General features: G+C 35.9%; 1 protein-coding gene across 2 annotated transcripts in view; it reads right to left on the bottom strand.

Moving 5' to 3' along the window:
- The window catches only part of LOC122794328, a 1,793,522-nt gene that overhangs the window by 225,864 nt on the left and 1,542,817 nt on the right, over positions 1-24,841 (bottom strand). For both annotated transcript variants that reach the window (XM_044062632.1, XM_044062631.1), the window contains one exon: positions 7,397-7,569. In XM_044062632.1, the coding sequence (XP_043918567.1) occupies positions 7,397-7,569 (173 nt within the window). The remainder of the gene's footprint in view (positions 1-7,396; positions 7,570-24,841) is intronic.

Here is a 24,841-nt window from a genome sequence, read left to right on the forward strand (position 1 = left end):
AGGTCTATTGAAGACTTGGATCAGATACAGGAGCAGTCTACAAGGGATTACATATGTCAAAAAGACCCACTGCATACCATCTCTTTTTGTTTGCAAAGAAGATGTGCAGAGGTTATTAAGTTTTAAAGAGAAAATACTGATTCTCGGCTCAAGGATAATGACTGCAACTTCAAGTTTGCTTAGCACTCACCCCAGGAAAATGAATGGACAGTATGATTTTCTCCTTCAAAAATGAATGTGCCTATAAAGTGGTTGTGAGCCTTAGTGTTCAATGTTCATTGTGAGGCACCCCCCCCCACCAAAAAAAAGTCTAATCAGGAAGGCATCACGAACTGTCGATATTTTTTGTTTCAATCAGATTAGTTAGAAGTGGCATTTCCCTGGTCTACAAGGCATTTCTGATCTGGTTGCATCTGAAAACATATTCCTAGAATACACCAGTGGGGAACCCCATAATGACAACAAATAATTATAAAAGGGGGAAAAACAAATGGCAGATATGTTGCACAATACCTTGCAAGTTTATTACAAAAACAAAAAAAAATCTTCTTACCAAAACAAGAAGTCAGTTACTAACTTCCTTCAAAAATAATTGCTTATATATACTTACAGGTTAGATTGTTAAGCTTATGAACTTCTTGCTATATGTTAAGCTTATGAACTTCTTGCTATAACTCTGTGCTGATATTATCTACTTCCCAGAATCCATAGCACAGCCTGTTTAGGCATATATGTTTACTGAACATCCTAAATTAACTACATTTCTATTGCACATTGATGTGACTCCCTTCAGCCTATTAGTTACATCAATAGTGCATGGTGCTGGTTCATGTTGTGGAGTAATAGTTTCTAGTTTTGAAGCTATTAATAACATACCATTTGAAAATTTTGGTATTTTTCTTGTCGTACTGTAGGAATTGTGTATCCTATTATATGGGATCTAGATCAGAAGACCGAATGGGCAGATAGCCGCGGTGGTACGGCAGTAGCATTGTTACCTCACAGCAAGAGGTTCTCCCATTTGATTCTCGGCTTGGCTTGGGAGTGCCTTCTGTGTGGAGTCTGCATGTCCTCCCCGTGGTTAGGTAGCATTCGAAAAACATGCGTGCGTAAATGGCCATGCCTTCTTTGAAGGTTGAACGTTGAGCTGGCACCTGGACATTTCGTAAAAATCTACTGCCAATCATTAGTGGACCGGAGTTCCGCTGTGGTGACCCCTTACTGGGAAAAGCTGAAAGACCAATGACAATAACATCAGAAGACTGAATAGAAATAACAGCAAACAGCAAAACATCGAAAAGACTGGACCTTGAAGTGCTGTTTGTGAAATTGCGGTACAGTGAAGATTGGTATAGTTGCCCTTTCCTCACTGTAATGTGATCTCAGAGTTGGTATATATATTTAGCAGGGGATGTGAGGGGCTGTTCGAGGACCGGTCTTTTCGATGTTTTGCCTTTCACTGTTATTTCCATTCGGTCTTCTGATATAGACCCTATTATATGTATATTTAATCTATTTTTATGGGTAAAACCAAAATAAAACTTAGAGATAGAGTTCTGTAGAGTTCATAAATATACCATAGGCTGGCCAGAGTTAGGGTCATGCAGTGTGATGGTGTGCCAGTGTCATTGATCTTCTCCCAGACCCTGGATCTGGGTCAGGTTGTTGAGCCCATGGAAGGCCAAGGCAGATACGGTAGACTCACTGAATGAGGAAAGGACCTGGTGGCAGCTGATGGGCAGCTGCAGTGAGGTCAAGAAGGGAGCAAACAATCATCATATTACACACACATAAACTTGTACTGCATGCGCTAAGTTATCCAGTACTAGTAAGGAAAACAGTATCCGTGTGGTGGATCCCTCAAATGAGTAAGTGTAGGGGAAACCTAAACCAATAACTCCTTCCATCTGCACACTCCAACTGTGTGCCTGGGTCTGTAAAAGTAATGTGCTTATATGAACTGTCACTCAAGAAGGAGGACAGGGTGAAAAATGATAACATCAAGACTCAGTGAGTCATTGGAATGGCCAGTTCCTTGATGGGGTTCTTCTATCATGACAGAAATTGTTAACACTTTCCCTTTTAAATATATGACCTAGCTATACATATTGCACTTCCTGAAGCTGAATGCCATAACACATTGTACTTCTGCCCCATTTATCCAGTCACCAGTCAGTAGAGAAGCAGAAAGACTTGTACAAACCTTAAAAAAGGTAATGAGATATAACAAGCCAGACAAAAAGCAACTGCAACACAATCTGAACAGTTTCTTATTTATGGAAAAAAACTTTATGTATGCAGCCAAAGAATATACATTGAACATCTAGTCTGTAAAAAATTAACCTTAGTACAAAAGTAGGCTTATTGAAGTCTAATTTTCACAGATATGCTAATGATAAGCAATTACAAACAACAAACAAAAGACTCTTGAGACACTTTGACAGAGGTTAGTGAAATTACATTTAGTTCCCAAGTTATATTGCTATAAGAAGAGGAATAATGTTAAATGTAATGATCACAGAACAAAAAGTCTGCATGAGATGTGAATCAAATTTGGTGTGGCAGCCCACTTGATCCTTCAGAGCCATCAGCCAGCTATCTGAACACTGATGATAGTAGCTTCATTTGGAAAGTTCATATATCCCAAAATATGACCACAGAAGGATGGGCGTTATGATCCATTAACCAAGACAGATGTAAACCACAGGCCAGATACATGGAAGAGAATTAAACCACACTAGCCCATTCAAAGGGATAGGAGGCTCAACCTAATGTTCCAGAGAGACATCAAGTAAGGGGTGAAATCAGGAATAACTAAGGGTGAACTGGTTGTCAATGCTGCCATATCTTTCCAGTGGGTGAAAATCAGAGTCTCACATAGATTTCATCAGAAAACCCTTCTTGGTGAAAAAAATTGCCCACTGAAACCAGAGGAGTGCTGCGCTGGGCAACATCACATACTGATCTACTTAATCCTAGACTGTATGGCTGCTTTATCAGCCCACTTCACCACACTATCTCCCAAGCCCTCCTCTCATTTATTTACACTCTGCCACCTACTAAAAATGCAGTGGCAGATCCAGAACAGGGATGAATAGGGGAGCTACTACTGACGTTTAACACTATTCTTCTTATAGCAATATGAATGTCATAGGTTAATAGATTTGTACTAGGCTAACTGCCCTTGTGGGCTATTTTTAAGCATAGCCAATTACCCCATCTGAGAATCAAACCCTGCACCTTCTGTTTGTAAGGCAAATACCTTAACCATTCTGCCAACTTCCATCCATATCAGTAATCATTTACTGCTTCTTGATACACTCAGCCCAATTTACTTGTCATCTTGTGCATATTAAGATAATAACAAACTGCAGAACGTGAGTAAATTGCGGGCAGGCATTGAAGACATAAGTGGACTTAAGTAAGTGGACATAATAGCCCAAGAAGATACATTCCTGCTTGTCTTGCATTCCCTGAGATCCTCTTCATACCACCTGCATGATTTCCTTCTTTTGTTTACACCCCTTGTCTTATTCTTTAACTTTTATCTACATCATTTCAATGGATTGTAATTGGCCAACACTGCACTGAAATAACTGTATGAAGCTGTGTGTGTGTGTGTGTGGGGGGTGTTTAGGGAATGCTAGGTCCTCAGAAGCCATGGGGTTCTAGATCTCCATGGTACATGTCCCCAAAGCTGGGATGGTCTAAATCTTTGATGCTTTATGATATATTTTTGTCTTAGGTTTGAAAGATAATAACTTGTTAACTTTTTTACTGCAATTCAGTGAAAGTGATGGTATTTTTTCACATACGCATACACAGACAGACAGACACACACACACATGCATACACACACACACACACACACACACACACACACACACACACACACACACACACACACACACACACACACACATACATGCACATATACACACACAGTGGAAGCTTGATTACAGGCAAACTGGATGAAGGCTAATTCACCCATCTTGGGGTGTTGCTATAAAGAGTCTATGTTATTTAATCGACCGTCAAGTTGTTCAAAGAAGTTCAAACGGGGAAGTTTGAAAAATGAAAATGTCGAAGCCGCGGAAATACGAATTCTTTCATGCAGCCAATGCATTGAAATATATTTTTTCTTCTACACTTCATTTTGTTTTGATTGGACTCTCATAATGACAGTTTGGCACCCAGGGCAGCATATTTAATTAAAGTTACAGTTTTTGTGGTTTTGAGCATAGCCCCTCCCCTTTCTAGTTGGCCGCACCCTTTCCCATTGGCCCCACCCACTCAGCTGTCTCCTGCAGCCCCCCTTTGATTTGAAGTCACCAGCCACCACTGCTATTAAGTAAAACAATTTTACTTATTCAATTACAAAAGATTGTGGCCAGTGTTTTATTTACTAGTTTACAAGTGTTACTTCACAGTATTGAGGTAAATGATGACATTCACTCTTTCACCCTTTTTGAAAAGATTCTTTTGGTCATAAGCTACTATAATTTAATATATTGTTCACTCACTGGTGGAGTGTTCAATAAATGAATCTTTGATGCCAGAAGAGTTTGGCTGGTGGAAATATTTATCATAAATGAAGGAAAGGGGAGAAGCATTAGTAATCCCTCCTAGGAAGCAGTGTGTGTGTGTGTGTGTGTGTGTGTGTGTGTGTGTGTGTGTGTGTGTGTGTGTGTGTGTGTGTGTGTGTGTGTGTGTGTGTGTGTGTGTGTGTGTGTGTGTGTGTGTGTGTGTGTGTCTCAGTTTATTATTGGCCAAATTAGAAGGCACTGGACATAGACTGAATTTGATGAAATCCTTTTGCTGTGCAGTGTGTTAGTTGTTCAGATGTGGCAAGCCTTGATCATAAGCAAAGACATACATGCACTTTTGCCATATAGTCTTAATGCCTACTACCTCTAACACACACAGGCAAGATGAGATCAGAAGAATATTATAAAATATCAGTGACACATCTGGTTAAAGAGTGAACATCAAAAGGAATCCCACATACTGGCTTGAAAATGGATAACTAAACAGCTACCATGTTTTCAATCAGAGTTCAGCTGGACATGGAAACAGCCTGACAACAACCATAGGTGTGCACCATGGAGCAAAAGACCCAATCAATGTGTCTCCTGTTGATATACAAATACAGCTTGAATTAAAAAGACTCAAGCTAGACATGTGATACTTATACATCAAGCATCAAAGAGAATGCAGAGGCTTAAGGTACAGTCAGAGAAAGAGTAGAAACAGCTTGAAGTCAAAAAGGAGAAACAGAAGTGTAATTGTGAGCTGGTCATAGTACAAGACAAGGAGAGGCTCTATGAGAAAGAATTACATATAAGTAGCAGGAGTGAAATTCATTCCTAGAAGCCAAAGGTCAGTATTACCGTGTTTACTCATTGTAGAGAAGGGGACACATTTGATAGTTTTGTACAGACAATTTAAAGAGTTGTTTAATCAACATCAGATTGAACAAGGCTATGGGTAAGTCAATGCATGCTTGGTCAAAAATTTCTGAATCTATTTGTCTTGATTATATATGAAATAAAGAGTATGCATTTTGACTTTTAAAATCCCACACCTGAAACTTATAAAAAAACTTTCATAGTTGGGTGTGTGAGTGTCAGGCTACTACTTGGAGACCTTAGGATAAGAAGGCAAGCACCCAGTACTTTGCAAGAATATGAGGATTTGTTTGGTAGACCAGGAATGTAGGCTTAGGCAAAAGGAGTTGATTTCTGTTTAGTTGGCAGGAAACAGATGCAGAACAAGGGTTTGCTATGCAGCGCACATTGGTATAAGGGAACAAATGAAATCAGCCTAAAGCATCACATCAAGTGCCATAGGCAAAGAAGAAGTCATTGATTCCAGTGTATACCACTGTTCTGAGGTCAACTATTTCCTGTGTAACCAAGAAGGGCATGTATGGTCCAAAATTTACACTGACAAAACATGGAGAACAGAAAATCATATGAATGAGATAACAGAAATAGCGCCATAGTAGAGATATGTTGTTGTTACATTGCATTAATAAATTCAAAATTGCTACAGATTACAAAGCCACTGAGCCTCATAACCATTCTAGGCTTGCAAAGTACCCTTCCTCAGGCAGCATGTCCTTTATCCAGCATGGGAATTCAAGTCAATCCTGACATAAATTTGTGTATACCCATGCAGTCATCTGCTTTATGTTTAGGGGAAATAGTGAGTCACATTGATTAACATGCAATGGAAGCTTATTTCAAAGGTTATAGAGGTGCTAGGTTACAAATGTATCCTTTTATCATATCTTATTTATTTGTTGGTAAAGCTTTACATCCCTGGTTCTAGTACTGTTGAAGACACTGGACTTGCAGAGAAACAGGAGGTCCAGACAGTTATGCCTCTAATGGCATCATAAGCAAGACAGAGATCTCTCCACAAATGTCTGTAAGACACCGAATAAAGGAATAGATGTTCCAGCATCTCTTGGTAACTCAGGGCTTTAGGCCTGTGATCTTTTTGGTTAAGAACCATTGGGGTCCGTCTAATCATTTGACATCTGATCAATGCTGAGTATAAGGCAGTAATTCATCTCTTTAGACCCTAATTATATTCCTATGGTAATTAAATAAGCTAAGTAAAAGGATTTCCAGATAATGATGCCACGTAATGATCAAACAAGATGGAATTATCTACCCAAAAGAGCGAATTGCTGAAGTCCACAATATCAAACTCTTGAACATTTCCCACCCTGCAGGATGTATATTTGCACTCGTTCCAGGGTTCACACTCATAGGGGATTCAGTATTCAAGATTTTTTGACACTGTGGTCTTTAGCATTTTGACCTTTCAATATTGTGGTCTCAGGATTATGGGCTTCAAGCTTGTGGGCTTCAAGACTGTGATACTAAACCATTTTTATCTATATATCTATGTATCTATGTCCATACACACACACACACACACACACACACACACATATATATATATATATATATATATATATATATATATATATATATATATATAGATATAAAACTATATGGTGTTGCTGCTGCCATCTCATTCACCTATATGTGTGCGTATGCACTTTATGTGTGACCTAGTGCCTTTAAATTTTTTTGAAGAGAGACTAAATCTAAATTTAATGCTGTAACTTTTCAGGAATATGGTATAATTCTGTAATTATTATTAGTAATCTATGCATTCTTGACTATCCTGCTAGCAATTATAAAAAATTAACTTCCAATTATGTTAAAAGCATTTGGATACAATATGCAGTTTATAGCTATCTTTCTTAAGCTGCACAAATACTCAACACAGTATTAGCTAAACAACAAAAAAAATTACAAGCACAGGTATTACTACATTACAATTTAATGTAATATATATATTTTTACTATGCACTTACCACAGCATATTCATATACTGCTCTCAGCTGTGCTGATACACAGTATGATGACAGAATGACCCATTTTCCATCTGTGCAAGTCATGTTCACGTCCCCTACCTGGTCACCAGGACAGTACCAAAGAATGGATGCGTCATTCTTACCCACTGGATTGTTACATGAAACATCAGTCTCTGTTGATTGAAGGATATCAATTAAATATGTACATAGTTTATCAACACTCATCTTCTGATTAATAAAAGAGAAATGTATTAACAGATTGTGCAAAGAAAGCAGGCAGTTATTCTTGCTGAAAATTCTTCTGAATTGCATTTTAATAAGCACATTATATCAAAATCAGTGGATGTTGTCTACAACAACCATGGTTTACGTTCTGTAAATTTCACTTATATTTTGAGTTTCTACAGTGAATTCAAATCCTATATAGACTTGCATTTCTGTATAATAAAGGAGGAAAACAAAACTGGTAAATAGAGTGTTGTAAAGTAGTACACATAAGCAGTCATAAGTAGAATTAAGCATTGAAAATTTAAATTAGACAGTAGGAATCATCACATTACAAGACAGAGTAAAATTAAAAATAAATAGAAAGATGTGTGAAGCTAATAACAGCAAGGCAGAAAGTATAATTATTTTTTTTGTCTGAAAGGCAGTAGTAACATTTTTTATGCCATCTCTATAGCTATGATCCTTTAGATATGCCTAAAGCTTAATAAATGCTCCCTAGATCAAACAGTCCCTAAAGAAAACCATTGGTGAAGATTTTTAGTCATACATTACAAAACATTTAAGATACACAACATTTAAGATTGAATTGATTATATGGTTTCTGTCATAAGATCCAAAGAAATATTGTTTTATAGGACATGATGTCATGCATACAATGCATACACATTTTTTTTAAGTTGTAAGGGAGCCTCAACACAACTGGCTCAAATTACTAGCACTCTTTAATTCCTCATTCACAGGATGTGTTGTACAAATGGTATTCAAGCAGACTGAAAATGAGTATATTTTATATATAAACTCTAGTAATCGACAAACATTTGTTTAGGTGCAGCAGGGTAACTTAATGGTAATATGGAAAAACTGCTTGATCAGATGATGGATAAATAAATTGGGAGGATTTTTTCTACATACGTTTCATAACCATTGTCTAGGTATCTATATCTCCCCCCTTTCCAACTAGGCCTATATAAATATATATATATATATATATATATATATATATATATATATATATATATATATATATATATATATATATATATATATTCCTGCCGGGGAGAGTGAATCATAACGGCTATGATACATGCAACCATGAAGAGTTTGGTTTTTATGGTGTAAACTCTTTCTTTCAGTAAAGGACATGTCACCTGCATCACCATGTCTTCTCATTTGCTAGCACACACTTCTGTTTCACTCATGATGCAAACTTTGTGATGCAGGTTGGAGGGATACAAGCATACCCTAGGGACACTTCTATGTCTGCCAACCCTCTATTGAATGGCATCATGCAATCTTGTGATTTGGACATCCACTCTCTCTCATGATGGGCATGCTCACCCTCCTCATGTCTACCCCAGAAGATGCCAGATGCACTGGTTGAGCTAATATTGCACTAGCTGCACTCACTATTTTATTGCCTATACAACTGAACTGGCTAAAAATAATTGGAAAGTGATACAGATTTGGCAATAAACCACTCAGCAGGAAAAATCTTGTGATTCTTATTTGGTAGGATAATTGTTAAATGCTCCTTGACAGTTTTAATTCACAATAATGAGCATTAAAGTCTAAATTTTAAATATGTTATGGTGAGCAATATTCACATACTCCCAATGAAGATATTTCTGGATATATCACATAATAAGTAGCACACCATCTGAATTTTAGAAGTACCAACCTGATAAGTTTGCTAAATGCTGCTAACTAGCTTTCAGCTTTTGTTTTAATATCAGTTTTAAATGCTGTGACAAAACCTTAACATTTCTTTGGACTTTTAGTATAGCACTGAACAAATGACTACAAACTCACTTTATCTACCTTACATTAAATGTTACTGCACTATTACGTGCAACTCGCAATATAACATCTAGATTTTCTATGCAATGAAGCATATTTGTACAAAGCATTTAACATATCTCTTATGTAACCTCTAAAATTCCTACTTATCATTTGTTGTGTTTAACCTTTTTTTTTAATTTCCATGTATTTTATATATTATATGTTCATAGAATTTACTGTCCCACAGAACAGGACTAGTTTACTTTAGCATGATAAGTATTTGCCATATGCACATAAACTTAATTAAGATGAGCTCTGATACATGCAAAGTTGTGTAACAGTGCTATGGCTGACAATAGTGTCTCAATGTTTTCTATGTTGATTATCTAACACTGAAGTTTTATTTTAAACTGCTGATTTTTCAGAGATAATATTGAATATCACATTGATAATAACAAGGTTGTATTGATATGGATTGTGCATTTTATTTTGTTGAGTTGGACAAGCCATGTACCGCTTTAAATGCAAGTGTTCAGATGTGCATCTTGTGTGAATGTTCTGACTGAGATACATTAGTTATTCTTTGTGTACTGGTACAGTTGTTTCACAGTCGAGAATATCCCTTTCTCTAATGGGCAGTAACATTGGAGCTAGTACTAATATTTAAAGCACTATAGCAGGTACAACCCCCTTCATGGGAAATGGGGTGAACCATTGGGCCTCTTCCTCCCACATAAAATATTATTTGGTGCATAGCTAGGCTTAAAAATTCCCCAATGGTTGTAGATTTATACACACTTATGAAACTATGTAAGCTGGTTGGTTGTGTTACTGTGAAATTCTAAATAATTTCCATTTTGGTGACTTTGTTTTCAGTGATTGTGATTTTAGATTACAGTTAACCAGGTTTGTTCTCAATATGGTTTTGTTTACTAGATTAATATAAATCATGTTAGACTATTTGTAGAGGTATTTTACTATTACTTGTGGTAAGAGGTGTATTTAGTATATTTTAGGTTTTGAACATTGCATTCAATCATTTGGGTTATAAATAACATTTAGGGATTGTTTTCCTGTTTTAGGCATTTTTCTATTTTAAACATTTTTCTTCAGTCTCTAAACTAAAGTAATCAGAGCAGATTATTGTTCTTTTAAATTGTTTTACTTTAAAAATTGAACTTTTTATATATTAGTAAGTTCTTTTCTTTTATTTTGTTATTCTGGGGTGGTATTGCTGGCATCGACTTTTTAAATTGTTGGAATGCCTGTTAGACATGGGATTGACCATTTGGCTCCTCAGCTGGAGTAGTGAGCTATTGTAGCTGTGTTTGGTGTAGTGGTCATCTGGAAGAAGCTCATACAAGACCTGTCACCCTTTGAGGGTCAACATGTGATTTCAAGAAGATATTATTGTATATCCTTCAGAGATGGGTGCTTTTATTATGTTAATATTGTTTCCTTAATTCGGAGAAATGTATGTATTAATTTATTTTTAAACTAATTTCTTGGGTCCCTCACCATCTAGTTGACTGACATAACTCTACCCATTTGTTCCCTACTTCTTGAAAGCCAGGTGAGGTGCAGCCATCATCCTAGAAGACTTCAGAGGATTTTTAACTTTTTCACTTAACTGTCCTCTCTGCGCACCTCTTAAGCACTTGATAGAGTGGCATGCAGTCAGTGGACTGTACAACCATCACCATCTTCTGCCAGTGATACAGCTCTTGTGACAGCTTCTCCATCCATCCTTAAGTAAGTGGCCCCTGTTGAGTCCTTGGTCTCCCACTGCAGATTCATTAGCCTGGGATGTGCCATTCAACACCCTCATCCCTTAGTAAGATACAGAGACAGAGAGATGAACAGCCATCACCCCTTTGTTTTTCTTGTATTACAGCTGAGCTGCTAACTGAACTTATTTCAGCTCAGTCATCAACAAGGCTCTAAATCTGCATGCCGCAGAATCAGCCAAATATGTTTTCAATGTACTTATCATACTCAGCTTTTACACTGGTCTGTGTGTTTAGATGTAAGTGATTGCAGGGGACTCTAAGAAATGTGTACTATTTCAAAATTTTTTTTCTTCATTTTTTTGGTTTAACACTTTTTTCATTTGGTGAATAAGATCAGAGGATTTCATTTAATATTTATGTCCATATTTTAAATATTGTTTTTAATGTTTAAAATTTAAATATTTTTGTGCATAATTTTGCTTCTTTCTTATTTATTTATTTATTTATTTCCTTTCGTTTAACGAGAAAGACCAACTAAGCTTAAATGGTCCATTTTTAGAGGAAGCCCAGGGGGAAAAGCTCCACAATATATTCAACAGAAGTTCCACGATATATTGATACATTAGTACAGGATTTGGACAATAGATAGCTAATGAAAAATTACATAAGGTAGAAACATCAAGAAAAATGTGCAAAAATAAATCAGATGAAACAGTACAAATAAAAATACACAAATATATATTAGTTAACAGAAAATGGTAATCAAAAAAGAAGACAAAGTGGTAAGAGGCACAAACTAGAGGAGTAAAAACTGATGCAATCGGGGGTCAGTAGACTCAACAAGAGGAAAAGGGAAAGGTGGGGAAAGTGAAGAGAAAAAGAACTAGATAAAGGTCATGATACCTTTTACAAATTTAGAATATTGTCACAGCTTGAATAAAAATGTAAACAGTATAAGAGAAGCCTGGTGGCAGTAGCCACAGCTGGGAATATGAGGTTGGTGTTGGTATGATGATATAATTAGCCAAGAGATGAGCAGGAGCATTAGGCCACTGATTAAGTGGTATGTGCTGTTTCAGCAGTACCTTAAATTTGAGAATATTTGTGGTGTTTAAGATGTGTTGGGGTACTGAGTTCCAGGTATTGAACACTGTGTTAGAGAAAAGGGTGTCCGCAAAGATGTTGTTGGATTTAATGACCTTTAGCAGATGTTTAATGGAGGACCTTAGACATCTGAAGTTGGTATTTACTTGAACTAAGTTTTAGAGAGCAGGGCATTTTTCACGCAGGTAGATGATGGAGTGGCCAATGGTCAACTGGTTCAGGGATATAGTTAGGCAGTTCGATCCAGTTGAGTTGTGAAGTGCACTGCAGTGGTGTGATCTATGTGGTTGGTTTGTAGCAAACTTGGCTATTTTATTGTAGCATGTCTCTAGTTTACTTAAGTATGTTTTCCATAGGTTGATGAAAATGTGACCAGAGTATAATAGCCTGGATAACAGGTGCGTTCTGGCTGTGGATAGTCTAGTGTTGTTTGTAAGATATGATTTGGCTCTGTAGAGTGAGCCAAGTTTAATGTGTACTTTTTTGATGATTAGTACTATGTGTTTGTCAGATTTTAGACAGTTATCAATTATGACCCCTAGAAGTTTTGTTTGTTCTACAGGTTCAATTCCAGTATGGTTGGAGCAGTAGATAACAAGGGGGGAGGGTTGTTTTTGGGTTTGATATTGGAGAAAACCATTAATTTTGCTTTGTTTGGGTTGAGTATTAGTTGGTGGTCGGTGAGATATTTTTCTATGTCATGGAGAGATTTTGTTTTTTTGTACTGAAGTTCAAGAAGGGTAGTGGTAGAGCAGATGAGGGAGAAATCATCAGCACGTTGTATGATGGAGGCTAGTTGGGTGGCAGTGCTGAGGTTATTGGTGAATATGTTGAAAAGCAGAGGTCTAAGGATAGAGCCTTGAGGTACTCCAACAGAGATGGGTAGGCGAGGGGAGAGATTGTTATCCCACTTGACTGACTCTGGTTTGTCAGAAAGACAGCTGTGAAACCAAGACAGAGAAAGCTAGGAGAGATTATATAGTGAAAGTTAGTTTTTGGCGGGATACTGTGTTGAAAGCTTTTGACATGTCGAGCAATATGGATGAGGTGTCGGTGCTGATTTTTCAGGAGGTTTACAGTATTAGTGAAATTAATTAGTGAGGTACAAGTGCTGTGCTTGGGTCTGAAATCATGTTGGGAATTTGATAATAAGTTATTTTTAAGTAAATACTCAAGGAGTTCTTTTTGAATGCATTTTACCAGAATGTTGGCTATAGGAGGGAGAATAGCAATGGGTCAGTAGTTTGAGAAGTCTGTAGAAGGGACACCTTTGTGGAGGGGGATAATATGGAATATTTTCCAGAGCTTAGGTACATATTGTTCAGAAATAGAGTGGTTAATAAGTACTGAGATAAGATAAAAGATAGAATCAGCAGCCAGTTTCAGTAATTCATTGTGGAGCAGATCAGCTGCAAGAGTTGAGGGTTTTAATTTGTATAGGAGTATTTTATGAAGCTTATTTGAATGGACTTTATAGAGAATGAGTTATGGTTAGATCCAGCAGTGTTTGGAACTGTTAGGGGTGTGCTAGTATTATTGTTTAAGAGGACTGTTATGAATTTGATGAAATGTGTATTGGATTGGGATGCTACGATATTAGTAGTAGTAGAGGTAGTGCGAGATGGGGTAGTATATCTCCCTGGATTAAGGAGTTGCTTGATAATTAACCAACTTTTTTGAGTGTTGTTCTGGTGTTTTTGTTGGGTTGTATGATAGAATTACATTTTGTCACTTTTGATTTGTTTTTCAGCTAGGTTTCATAATTGCTGATATGAAATGATTTTTATTTTTGTTTTTAGATCCTTGTTATAGTAACCAGGCTCTGTCTCTATATGAGTAATAGCTTGGTGTCTTTATTAAGCCATGGTAATTGATTAGTTTTGACACAAATTTTTCATGAGGGAACTAGATTATTTAATATGGTTAAGTATTATTGAATTATTGAACTGCAGGGTCTAACTGGAGGTATTTTAAAGGACACCAGTCGCATTATTGAAGTAGTATATTGAATATGCTACAGGAGATGTGTTTTCTGCTGCAAACATGTTTAAATATGATATTGTTTGGGGTACATACCCGTTATCTAGGAAGGAAGGTTGGTATATGGTCACTTAGGCCGTTAGGAAGGCAGCCTGCTTGTTGACCAAGGTTAAACTTGTTTGTTAGTACCCAGACCAGGACTGTGTGTATGTTACCATGTTTGCTATGTGGGTAGGAGAGTTTACAGTTTGAGAGAAGTTGCACAGGTTGAGAAAGTTGGAGGGGTCATCAGAGGATCAGGTGAGCCAGTCTAAATTAAAGTCTCCTAGGACTATTGTTTCTTGGCTGAATGTTGCAGATGACCAGCAGAGAAGGTTTTCTATGTTGGATTAATTGTCCCCTGGTGGGAAGTAGGAAATGATTATTATTAAGAGTATTTTTGGAATTTATTTGTAGGTTCATACATTCATATGTGTTTACTAGGCTAACATCCACAAGGGCCTTTTTAAGCTTAGCCATGCATCCTAAATCTCTTTACAAGTTCTAACACCCTTGATAGGTGTAAGCATGGGCCTGGGATATGAACCATTTACAAGTTGCCTGTGCTCATTACAGACATAGGTTCCAAGCCAGAGATTAATTTCCTATTTCCCATCCAATTGTCCAGGTTGGACTTGAATTGGTTTAGGGAGAAGCTCTGCATAGTAAAGAGATTTATAGAGAAACCATACACTTTATGTAGCAATTTACCTTCTATAAAGGCATGACCATTATGCTACCATATACAGTGTTTCCACTGTTACTGACTGGATAGGAAAAGAGGACCTTCTTGGTGTAATACTGTGAAGATTTAAACTGGAGAAGGTCAGCTTGTAGGTAGTGACCCTCTTTAGAGGTAATTAACTGTTTTAAGATGTTGGAAGGTCACTTGTATGCTGGTCCTACTAAACACATTGGTGCTTCTGAGATGATGGTCGTGATGTATAGCATTCCTAGCTTTGGAACAGGGTCTCTCTATTGCATGCCCACATACAGCTGTCTGCAGTTATATCAATACATATGCAAGACCAAGAGCAAACTTAAAAGACAATGCCATAAGGTAAGATCTAGTGGAGTTCATTTCTCATAGCAGATGTGATGTTCTAAGAAAATAATCAATAAGTAAATGAATGAATAAATGAAGGAATAACATAAACATATATCAGGTTGATACTATATAGTTGGAAGAGAGGGTATTACAGGCTGACAGTGGCTAGTGGCCACAATAAAGCTAAGGTTTTTATGCTGCTTTTGTTCAAATGTGCAGGATGGCATTCTGTAATTTAAAGAGACACGTTTTAATTTTGTCCAGTTTTCAAAAACTTAACTAAACATATGAATCATGCCATAAAACACTGAGACAGATTTATAGACTCACAAACTGAGATTGTTGGGAGGGTGTCCTAATGGTTAAGGTGTTTGCCTTACAAACACAAGGTGCAGGGTTCGAGTCCCACAAGGGATAATTGGCTAGGCTTAAAATGGCTCGCAAGGGCAGTTAGCTTAGCACTAATCTATGAACCTATGAACCTATAGCTGAAGTACAGTATGGTATAAGCCCTGTACTAACTGTACTGAACTGCTCATTGTGCCAAAATAGACATCACAAGAAAACATTTAAGAAGAGTGCAAGGAGACATGCAGAGTACTCAGTATAGAAAAAGGAAAACGAGGCAAAGAAATGGAGGCTAATGCACAGTAGTTATGTCTGATTTTCTGTGGCACACTTTGTATTGCCTACTGCAGGATATCAGCTACAGTATTCCCAAATACTGCTGCAATGAAAAGAGTATACTAAGACATGCCCTAAGAAGAACCTGCAGAGGGACAGGAGTGTCAGTCAATTGTCAGTAAATGCAATCATCAAATCATCATCCTACAAGCATCTATTTACCTCATTAGGCCCAATGAAATAAGGTTTGCAGTTTATGGGACACATGGCTGCAAGAATATCTGGTCAGAGATCATATCTTGGTGTGACAAAGTGACAGCTTTGCAAACTGTTACAAAGGGATGAGAACTGCAGCAACCAGTTCCATCAGCCCCTGCTGCATGCAGTTACATCTTGGGATATTCTACTGGCAGGAACATCTATGAAACAACAGGAAAGAGCAGCTATGGTTACTTTGGAATCATCACCTATGAAACAACAGGAAAAAGCAGCTACGGTTACTTTGGAATCATCACCTAAGTCCTGTCACAGGACACAGAGGTGTCCACTACAATCAGCTGAAGTTACACACACTATAGCTCCGTAGTACAAGTTGTGTATATCACGAGCAGGTGACAGCCATGAGCAATCTGACAACTCCTTTATGGAATGTACTGTCTGCCCATACAGTGCTCACCCTGAGATGCAGAACTGTATGTGTCTCCACTTGTTTGGTATATGGATGATTGGGTCTATATTAGTTCATTGAAATACATATTCATTGAATACATATTCATTGACAGCTAAGCAGTGAAATTCATTACAGCGAAGCACAGATGTTTTCCCAGTGTTAAGAATCACTGGGCCATCAGCAAATCTTTGCCATTTTCCACACCATCTGATCTTGGAGTTTGAATATATAGTTGGGGGGGTGTGGGGCAAGCCCCCACATTGTGGGGCATGGATGATGAAGCCCCACAATTGGGTAGGTTTGATTTAGTGTGGTGTGAGTTCCAGAGTGCTAGAGGGTGAGTGGTTCTTTACCCTGTAAAACATTCCATGCTTTGTTGTAATGAATTTCACTGTTTAGCCTCTGTTGAATACATATTTGATGAATACTTTTTTCAATGAATTAATATTAGACTGGGATGATCATCATGCTCCTATTTCTGGGTATCTTACTGGCTGCTAAGGCATTGCTCTGACATGTAGCCCACAGCAACAGCTTTCTCTGAATACTGTATGCCACTTTGAAATATCAGCCCTGCAGATATTTCAGCTATTTCCACAATCAGTAATGTGTCCCAGCAGGATACAGTCCCTAACTGCAAATACATATGGTTATTTGTCTATTGTCTTCCCAACCAGATTTCATTTGAGTTTCAGTGCATCACTTGACAGTCTTTCTATCCATCTATCTTTCCATTCCCAACCCCTTTTTCCCATTTTTACAAACTGCAGAAAGGTGTCACTTCAATTGTGACAATTACCTAGAGCCAATCTCCACACCATTGTTCTTCCATTCCAAATATACACACGCATACACTTACACCTGTAGCCAGCTTTCATGTCCAATCCACCTACTGCATGTCTTTGGAACATGGACAGGAACTGGAGCATTCAGATAAAACCCATGAGAACACAGAGGGGATATGCAGACACCTTACAGAAGGCACCTCTGCCATGAAACAAACCAGAGAACTTCTTTGTGTGTATTTTTTCATTAATTGCTGTTGTTTATCATATTAGCCTATATTTTTATGTCACATTTATTTCTATGACATGGAAAACTGCAAATACACTCTGATATTGTGAAACAGTCAAGCTTATTAAGCACTTTCCATACACTAGAAAGATGCTTAACAAGATTCTTTTAGGCACCCCAAGCATTGTTAAGATCAGGTCTCATGCTGAGGATGAACAGGAGAAAGTGCTGGCTGGCAACGAACAGCAACTGAAGGTAAAAACAGGTTTGCTTCTAAAAGTTTATAGTATGCCACTCTGCCACACTTATTATCAAAATGTGTGGCAGAACAAAATGTCATTATCTTTTAAAACCAATTGTTTTTCAAATGGACATTTTGTTTCTGAATGGTGTCTATCTGACAGCACTAATGTTTTTTCCAGCTTTCAAAGGATTTGAAAGCTGGAAAGACATTTACTGTTCCTACACTTTATTTTTTTTTTTCTGTAACACACAGTACAGGAAGCAGATAAAGCCCATGTACTACAAAGAATTATGACTGAGTCTCAGAGCTCATAACCCTTATTATGTGTTTTCACAGTAGATAACCTACAGTCACCTCTTGAGCTTTGCTCTTGAGATTAATTTTCTAGGATTCTGTGTCTAGATCACATAATAAAAGGGCTATGATTGAAGACTGAATCGTAATTATTTATGTTTTACCTTACTTTTATATTTATTTTAAGCTAAAAAAAGCTTTGTGGTGAAAGAACCTTAATGATTTTGAGGTTAAAGTTTGGCTTATTCATCACTTAATTCAAAACGGCCTCCTTAATTTAAAACTTTAGAGGGCTTTAGTTAGTGTTATAGTCAGCATCAGAGTCTATAGTCTGGATCTTGTATACATGAAGATACAGTTTATTTGTTAATGTTTTTAATCAGGTAGGAAAATTGGTTGAGGATTCTTTTCAGTCACAGCCAGAGCCAAAAGACAAAGGGTGGTATTCATAGTCCAGGAGTTTGAAGCTCTGTAGCAGTTATCTGCGAGGAGCACTGCTATGCATATATGCAAATAAGCTAAGTGCAGGTTATTCACATTTAAAAAGAAAAAGCAAAAGCATTTTGAAAAATATACCCACGTAAGGCAAAAGTGTAAAGTACCTAAAGTCAGCTGTTAAGTGGATATAGAGTTCTATGTGAAAGCAGTGGGCTTCGTATAAAAAGAATGCATAAGACAATTCTTGTTTACCTGTATTTCACGTGTTTCCTTAACATTACTTATATGACTATTACTTATTTGCAAGGCATTCTATTCACTGCATTATTTGCTTAGTATACATTACTTAAAATATGTATTACTATTTGAATTCTTATACTTTGCAAATTTTCCCTGCACATTATAAACACATTCATATGTTTTGGTGGGATGTTTTTTTTTTTTTTTCAATATATTGTTTTTTTTGGGGAACCACACCTGAAAGTCATTTATTCATGTGATTTATAGAGCCAAGGGTAAAAGTGCCGAATTTGCATACAAAATGTATAAATGGACCTGAGTTTATGTGAAATAGTTCAATACTGTCGTATTAAGTTGCAATCTCTCAAGTAAGGTGGCAAAGAACTTAAGAAAGAGTGGACTTCATAAAATAAGAAAAGATAATAAAAATATGAAATTTAATATGAAACAATTCAAAATTATTTAAAATGAATGAGTTGCCTTTAAGAAATAATTATATTATAGATATGATGGGCATATTATTACAGCTTTAGTGAATACTATAAGGTTGTTATTTATAAGTGGAAAATCACTCCAGCAGTAGTGGGTGTGATTAATGACCACTGAAAAGAGTCATACTTTGGTGTCATTTAGTGAGTGCACACTCATATAGGTTTTAATTGTGAAGTGCTAATGTAGGAAAGATGTGCTGTTGGCAGTTACTTGAAGATTTCTGAGCATCACATAAGAATAAAAAAAGACAGTATTATGAAATACATGAGAATGGTAATGTTTAGGGGAAGGATAAATCAGGTAACAGAGTGATTTACTGTTGTGAATCTATTTATGATGCTGTAGACATTAGCCTAGCACAACTTTACTTGACTGGACTGAGATTTTGCATGTTTATATAATTATGGGGTTTGTATTGACTTTTTTGTAGGGAATGGCAGTCACACATGGTCATTGTTGTGACATTTGACTGATTAATATACCATTATTTTTTTGTATATGACTGTGGCCTTTTTTACATGTGCAGCTTTATAATGGAAGATCTTAATGCCATTGATTTCTTTAGCCAGGAATCTCTGAGGTCTTTCAAGCTTAGTGGTATGTTTAGACAAATACGTGGTAAAAGGGGCATTATATTCAAGAACAGTTCTGATAAGAGGTAAGCTGGGTCACTATTGAAATTTCAGCCCTTGAAATGCTGAGTGCCAACAAGTTGAAAAAAAAGGATTTAACATGCAGGAGATGAGCTAATCTTGTACATTGTGCTTCTTCTTTAAACTTTGTTTTTACAGGGGACAAGGCTCCCTGCACCCCTAGTCTGGAGGATCAAGCCCCCGCATACCTCCTAACTTACATATAAAAACTCTTGAGATCACTAAACCTTGGAGAAAAGGGAATATTCCAAAAGATAGTCATTTCAGAATCAGTACATATAAGCATACCTCTCAACCTTGATTAACATCTTTGCATATGTAATTATGTAACTCCACCCACTCAACTGAAGAACAGACCTGTAGCCATTCATATGCCCCATTACCTGTCTATTTTTATATACTGCTTTACTCTACAATGATTATTTGGATTTTATTTTTTTACATTTTATAGCACAATGCACAAACACCAAGACATCTGCTAAACAAAGCTGCCAACACAAAGCAATACTGTCTCACAATGTAAATAGAATTGGCATTAAAACTTCTCTGCCATTGAAACCCACACATCCAAAGAAAATGCATTTGACCAGTGATGGATAAAGCTTACCTAGTTTACAAATCATTGGCACAAAACAAGAAACATACATATGTGTTTTGATACACCTTCCTGACTTTAATTATATTCCTTGTATAATACAGCACACTTGTTAGAATTTCATCAGTCTGTTAGCAGGACTGTCACCTTAAAGCTCTCAAAAATGACAGATATATTATTATGAGCACCTTGTATGGTAAATGTTTTATGGCGACACATTTTAAAGTCAGAAATGTCCTGCCTTTGCTCATTAATCCATTAAATCAAAGTGCTCTGCTTTTAAAAGTTTTGTTAATTTCCTTAGCATTCTGCAAGTTTGAGTAAACACATGTATACTAACACAGTTTGCAGTTCCATATTGAGTGAAACAGATACTGCACTTTGTAACATTCCATATACAACAATGACTTAGAGTTCACAATAGCCATTGCACTGTTATAGTCCCACAATACATTCAGTAAAACCAAAAGTGCAATTATACTTTATAACATGCCCAAACATACTACCTAGAAATACTAACATAATTTGTAGACCACTTTTAGAGATACATACAACCCTGCAATGGTAAGCATTGCCAAAAGGATGCACATTAGTATGGCAGCAAAGTTTAATGAACCATTGTTTGCAAAAAGCAAGGCCATGGTACAAATACTATACATTTAAAGCATATGTACTGAGCTGCTATAATGAGGCAGAGTGCATTTCTTTCTGAAAGTGATATTAAATGTTACCTAACTACACATGACAAAGTATTTTAATATTAAGACATGCACTATAAAATTTCAGTTTTAGAGCTACAGCTTTTATAACAAGAGGAAAAACATCTAAGGCCATTTGACACTGAAAAGTGCAAAATTACAAAATGTTCACTAGAGATATTCATTTGTTTGTACAGTAGAGTCTGAATACAGTCAAAAACATTTCATTATAATGCCATATCTAAAACTATTATCTGACTGAAAGCAGTGTTCAAGCATTTGAATTATTACACTGAAAAATCTAGCTATTCCTGTTTTGCAGTTAATGACACTTTACAAAATCACAAAAAACTGCTTAGTTTATCATTCAACAAGGGTTGCACTTAGTTTCATGGCTTGTCACAGTCCAGTAGGGTCACTAAATATTAGCACACAATACAATAAACTTAACATTACACAGCTTTGTCTAATTCAATCCTAACTGGACCAAGAATAACTTTTAATAATAACAAGATGCAAGCCACACAAATCTTAATAAAATATCAACAAACTCCCTTATTTTAGCACTTTATGTTAACAATAATATAATCTAAAAAACAAACTACACTTAAAATAAAATATTTTCATTGCATAGTTCTCAGTAAATTGCTTACATGATTAACAGTTGAGTCAACACTAACGACTATGAAACTAGACAATACATAGTAAGTTCAGAATTATGTAATTAAAAAAAAGCTAGCTAAGAACAGTTACAGTAATAGCAGAGACCAAGGCTGCCGCTGAGACTTGAATTGATATGGGACTAGGCAGATATGGCTACCCTGCTGCTGTATTCGAAATAATGATTTGAGAAAATTGAACCAAAAGGAGGTCTGCATATAAGTTCGTTAGTTTGGCCATTCAATTGCCATGTTTCAGGACTCACTCCAGCAGGTCCCAACATTTCACATAGATACTGGTGAGCTAAGTTGAATTGATACTTCTTTGTATCTAGAAAACAAGCCTTTAGAAATTAGTTAAGCCTGATAGCAGGACTTTCAAAGTACTGCAGTGATATAATGGTCAAAGAATAATGAATAAAATTTACAGTAGATTTGCCAGCTAGGATATTAGTTATCTCTTTGGGTCAGAGTGAATAGTATTATTGTAGACTAGCTCTAAACATTTCTTGGTGCAGTTCTTAGCTTCTTGATATAGTTAAAGAAAGATTTGCAGTTGTTTTTGCTTTCATTGGCTTTGCTATGTTCACTTTCAGCTTTGTGCTCCCTAAAGTAACATTAAGTTCATTGCTAGTTTGCCAATATATGCATTATTTAGATCATGAACTATTTCAAAACACTTTGCTTTTGACGAGCAACTAAACACAGGTTTATTTGTAGGGGCTGACATAATTTTTAAAGGAAATGGTCAATGATTTTAGAGTTGTTTTAACAAGTGAAGATAGTACACATGAAGGGGTTCAAGAAGTTCTGTTTTTGAGGAAAAGATCAAGGGTATTTGGATTCCTAACAGGATAGTTATCACACTATCTAGTTAACGTGAATTCCATTTATATATCAAAGAAAGAAATCTTAAATATTTTGAATTGTGGTATGTCTCCATTTCTCTTCTACCTATCTATTTAGAGTTACAAACCATGCTATTGCCAACTGTCTTTAGATTCTGTTTATTTGAATCTGTAATTTATGTGTTAATGCTAGCAATACAATGGCATAAAAAAAAGGAAACAAAAAACATATTCACAGTAAGTGGGTATTGATTTTTCAGAGCATCATTTCTTTTAAACATATGTTAAATCTAGTTTTTCATATACACCAAGAAAAGCTAGGTCGCTAAAAAGGCATCCTTTACTTTTTCCTTTTTAACAGGAAACAATGTGTGTGACCTCTTGTTTTGAAGATTCTTACACATACAAAGTTTCCATTGTATAATTCTTTAATTTTCAATATTACATTTAACAAATATCCTTACTCTGCCACGATTTTCTATAACTTATTTCTATTAATACTTTTAAAAGCAGCCTCTGAGTCATGAAAATCAGTGAATAGTATCTGTGTTCTAATCTCAGTATATGTTGCTATCATATAATGAAGTAAATAGCATACCCAGATGACAGCTTTCTGACTCGCATAGGTAATACAGTATAGAGGCAAACCTACTCTTCTACATAATTTCTTATTTTAAATACTTTAATATGAATGTAGAAAGGATTTTCAGTAATGAGTCAAGTAATGTTATAGACAGGCAGCTATTTGACTTAATCATAGTGTCCTTTTTATAGATATTATACATTAATGGTTTAGAAACTTTCATGTTTCAATATACCTCCTAAATGCTTTCTGTAATTGTATGAGGTAACATTTATCATCCAGTTTGCAGCTGTTGTGTGTGATCCCATCAAGGGTCAGTGGTTTTGTTATTTTTAAATCTGTTAATAATTTGTTAAAATTGAGTTGCATTAAATTTACTCTTAAACATGGCCTTATCATCATGAATAATATCATTGTCAATTATTTCTTCATATTTAGTAATATATTAACTGAAAAAAAAAATCAGACCATACTTTATCGCTGAGGTACCAGTTGCCTCCATATCCATTTTATCTAGACCTATAATTATTACTCTTCATTTTTTTCTGTTTGATTTTTTCATGATAATTGCATTATAATATTTTGCCTATTTTAATACAAATTTAAATAAATCAAATTATTTAACATTAAGTGACCAATCCCAATCTCTCATTAAATTCCACAACCTTCTTCTCATTCCCTTAACTTCCTAATTATGCCAAGTATTAAGAATCTTTCCCATTCATTTAATACTCATTATTGTTTGTTTTATAATTTTGCTTGCCATTTATACTAGTTTTTCTATACTTAATCTCAACTTCACTAGATACTGACAAATGATCCCTCCTGGTGCTATACTTTATACATAATAAAAGAGGACTTATTAAATTTTGATTTATAATAATGTAATTTATCACCAACATCAATAAATTAGAAATTCAGTATAAAACTTGCACTGTTTACTTTTCTCATATAATATACACAGATGATGTTTCTCAAACATTTTCACAATATGTGCCATTTTCATTCATGAGAGAACCCTGTAATAGTCTGCCACATGTGTCATTCACATATTCTACCTATGATTAATATGGCCCCCAATTTGGCATTTAAATTTCAACAGATGATAACTACTCCTTGTTTCTTGTTTTTCTGCAATTCTGTTATTATATTACCTCAATTTTCTAAGAAGTCTGTCTACTTCCATTATGAGGAACATATACATTAATCATTTTATACTTCTTTTTTCCATAAGATTGTTCAGTATTAATATATTCAATATTAATATAAGTATCTGATCTCATAATCATTTAACTGCAATCCATTTTGACAAGTGTAATGTGACAGCTTTGTAAATAAAAAGCCCAGTGCTTCCATTTCTGAATAAACTCGAATTTAAACAAAACCATTTGCACCAAAAACCCTGACTAATTATTAAGCATAAATCACGTTAGTCACATGAAAGTGAATCATTCTAATGTATACAACTTTACACAAACTCAAACA

Source organism: Protopterus annectens, chromosome 2.part1, assembly GCF_019279795.1.
Source record: "Protopterus annectens isolate FY-2018-M chromosome 2.part1, PAN1.0, whole genome shotgun sequence".
In the NCBI taxonomy this organism is placed as follows: Eukaryota; Metazoa; Chordata; order Ceratodontiformes; family Protopteridae; genus Protopterus; species Protopterus annectens.